The 3118-nt window shown below is 45.3% G+C and overlaps 2 protein-coding genes across 2 annotated transcripts in view; one reads left to right on the top strand and one right to left on the bottom strand.

The window, feature by feature from the left end:
* Positions 1 to 428, top strand: part of SNAPIN (SNAP associated protein) — a 1647-nt gene extending 1219 nt beyond the window's left edge. Inside the window, exon 4 of the mRNA XM_003802265.3 lies at positions 172 to 428. Coding sequence (XP_003802313.1) covers positions 172 to 273 — 102 coding nt within the window. The 3' untranslated portion in view covers positions 274 to 428. The remainder of the gene's footprint in view (positions 1 to 171) is intronic.
* Positions 429 to 776: 348 nt separating this feature from the next.
* The window catches only part of ILF2 (interleukin enhancer binding factor 2), a 16525-nt gene continuing 14183 nt past the window's right edge, over positions 777 to 3118 (bottom strand). The window contains exons 8-11 of the mRNA XM_023508327.1: positions 2668 to 2729; positions 2476 to 2590; positions 2174 to 2264; positions 777 to 1413 (exon numbers count right to left, since the gene is read on the bottom strand). Of these exons, the coding sequence (XP_023364095.1) occupies positions 1253 to 1413; positions 2174 to 2264; positions 2476 to 2590; positions 2668 to 2729 (429 nt within the window). The 3' untranslated portion in view covers positions 777 to 1252. The remainder of the gene's footprint in view (positions 1414 to 2173; positions 2265 to 2475; positions 2591 to 2667; positions 2730 to 3118) is intronic.

Below are 3118 nucleotides of genomic sequence, written 5' to 3' on the forward strand. Positions count from 1 at the left end.
AAAAACTCACTATTCTCATTCTCAATACCCAGTTGCTGTCATTTACATTTTTTTAATATACTTCAGAAGACTCTGAGGTAGAGTAAACCAAGGCTATGCAGCGCCTAATTGACTCAAACTCAAAAACCTTTCACAGCAGTTGTAAGATTAAAGATTTTCCTTGTCTTGTAGGAACGGCTGAGACGACTAAACCACAGTGTTGCCAAGGAAACAGCCCGCAGGAGGGCAATGCTGGATTCAGGAGTTTACCCCCCTGGTTCCCCAAGTAAATAACAGAAAATGAGTCCACAGCCTCAGAATAGCACAAGAACTGTTCCCCACCTGACCTGCTTCAACACACATGCAAAACTTCTAGGTGACAATCCCTCTGGACCTTGCAACAATTTTTTTTTTTTTTTTTTTTTTTGCAGTTTTTGGCCAGGGCCGGGTTTGAACCCACCACCTCCTTCAGTATATGGGGCTGGCCCCCAAGTCCTTTGAGCCACAGGTGCCGCCCTGGACCTTGCAACATTAAAAAAGGCAGCCCCGTGGTTTGAAGCACTGGGTCTTACCCATTTATGGAGGAGCCCCAGGGGCCCTATGTGCAGCTGGACAAAGGTTCTCAAAGGACTTAAATTATGGCTCTTCCTTCCTTGAATGAGTTACTTATCAGAAGCCTACCTTCTTCAAGCCTGGTTAACCACAAACATCCTTTGTTACATGGGCCTGGGCAGCAGTTCTCTACCTGTGACTTCTCATAAGTAGTACTGATGCTAGCCACCACATAATTCATTAAATACTTCAGTAATATTCTAATTTATTCTATGTAAAGATTCCAGGAGTCTGCTTTAATTCAGATACAGCTTCAAGTTGTGATGTTAACTGTGTATAGTTAAAAGACTCAAGTATACAAAGCAAAAGGTGCCACACGCCAAGGAGAAACAAGACCACAAACCCTACTAGGAAGTACTTTTGTTTTTCTTAGAAAAAAAATTTCTGGACAGTTAACAGTTCACAATACTTCAAAAAAATTACTGGCTAAGGTTTTCAGGAGTTGGGGGACTCAAAAGAAATGATGGTACCCTGCTTCATTATAATGGATGGCACCGGCCATAAATGTGAGACTTATGGCTATTAAGCCAGTATCAATGGCATGAAACTTCTGATTTTCCTTCTGTGGTCTTCCCTATCCCACAGAAATGCCAACATATAAAGCCCAGTAGCAGCTAGCTTAGGCTCCAGTCTTCCCCTGGTGTAGGAAAGGGAGTGGAGATCACTCCTGGGTTTCCATGCTTTCCTCCTCTTCTCCTTGTGGTGGTTCTTCTGTATTCTCCTCCTCTTCCTCTCCTTCCTTCTTCTCTGGTGGCTTCTCGTAAGCCTTTTCTGAGGGCGTCACAATCACTCCATCCCAAGTAGATATTTCAGAAGCCAGATCTGAGAGAAAAAGGTGATTTTAAAAAAGTAGCCCTTAGCTCGGTGCCCATAACTCAGCAGTTAGGGCACCAGCCACATACACCAAGACAGGTGGGTTTGAACCCAGCCCAGGCCTGCTAAACAATGACAACTGCAGTAATAACAAAAAAAGCCGGGTGTTGTGGTGGGCACCTGTAGTCCCAGCTATTTGGGAGGCTGAGGCAAGAGAATCGCTTAAGCCCAGGAGTTAGAGGTTGCTGTGAGCTATGACACTACAGCACTCTACCTAGGGTGACATACTGAGACTCTGTCTCAAAAAAAGAAAAAACAAGTAGCCCAGCACACAAGTAATGCTTTACAGTGGCAATATTAAGATATCTGAGTAGTGTAGAGCCTCTTTGTACCACAGAGTACAATAAGAAACCTTTGACCTGCCTGTAATCCCAGCACTCTGGGAGGCAGGGTGGATGGACTGCCTGAGCAAGATTAAGACCCTGTCTCTAAAAATACCTGGGTGTTGTAGTGGGCATCTATAGTCCCAGCTACTTGAAAGGCTGAGGCAAGACAATCACTTGAGCCCGAAAGTTTGAGGTTGCTATGAGCTATGATGCCACGGCACTCTTACCTAGGGTGAAAAAGTGAGACTCTGCCTCATAAAAAACCCTGGGTGGCGCCTGTGGCTCAAAAGGGTAGGACGCTGGTCCCATATGCCGGAGGTGGTGGGTTCAAACCCAGCCCTGGCCAAAAAAAAAGAAACCCGTGACCCACAGTGCTTACTCACAGCTGGCATCACCCTCCTGGCCAAGGATCTTCCTAAAGCCACCATGTGAGAGGATTCGGACCAGAGTCTGAGCTGTGTAGCAGACCATGTCCTGAAGAACAGCAAAGTAAGGATAAGTTAGCAAGGAGAATCAAAAGTAGTACCTTACTTAACATTCTTGTAAAAATAAAGACAAAGACAATTTCAACCTCAGGACCAAAGTCTTTGAGAACCCCAAATCCCTGACCACTAAAGACCACATTCCTTTCCTCCTATTACTCAATAGAGGAGCGGAATAGCTCATTCCACAACTGTGCCAATACCTGCTGTTCCAGGGTCATAACTGTGTGTACTCTGAAGTTGCCACTCTCACAGGGGTCAGTGATACCCACGGAACCTGGCAGGAACAGTCCTGCAGCCAGAATCTGTAAGCAACGCCTGAAAAACAGAGAGGTCTCATAAGAACACATAAAACAGCATGTAACAAGCCCTAAACCCAAAGAAGCATGCTGTACCTGTATGCCACATTTAGGGCCAAGGGCTGTCTAGTGGGGTTGTTCATCACAGCATAATGACCCTGGAAAATAATGAATATGGTAGCTATGTCAACAATTGTTTTGAAGCAAACTAAAACTTTAAAACTGATCACTAAGCCAGCCCAAAATCCTGATCCGAATACTATTTCTCGTCATTATCATTATAATGAAATAACAATGATGAAAAGAGTACCTACTCATTTAATTGAGTACTCCCCAAAAATCCAATGATCTGGCTTGGCGTCTGTGGCTCAAGTGGCTAAGGCGCCAGCCACATACACCTAAGGTGGTGGGTTTGAATCCCCAGCCCGGCCCGCCAAACAACAATGATGGCTGCAACCAAAAAATGGCTAGGCGTTGTGGCGGGCACCTGTGGTCCCAGCTACTTGGGAAGTGGAGGCAGGAGACTTGCTTGAGCCCAGAAGTTGGA

Source organism: Otolemur garnettii, unplaced genomic scaffold (genome assembly GCF_000181295.1).
Source record: "Otolemur garnettii isolate 467f Iridium unplaced genomic scaffold, OtoGar3 scaffold00244, whole genome shotgun sequence".
NCBI classification, from domain to species: Eukaryota; Metazoa; Chordata; class Mammalia; order Primates; family Galagidae; genus Otolemur; species Otolemur garnettii.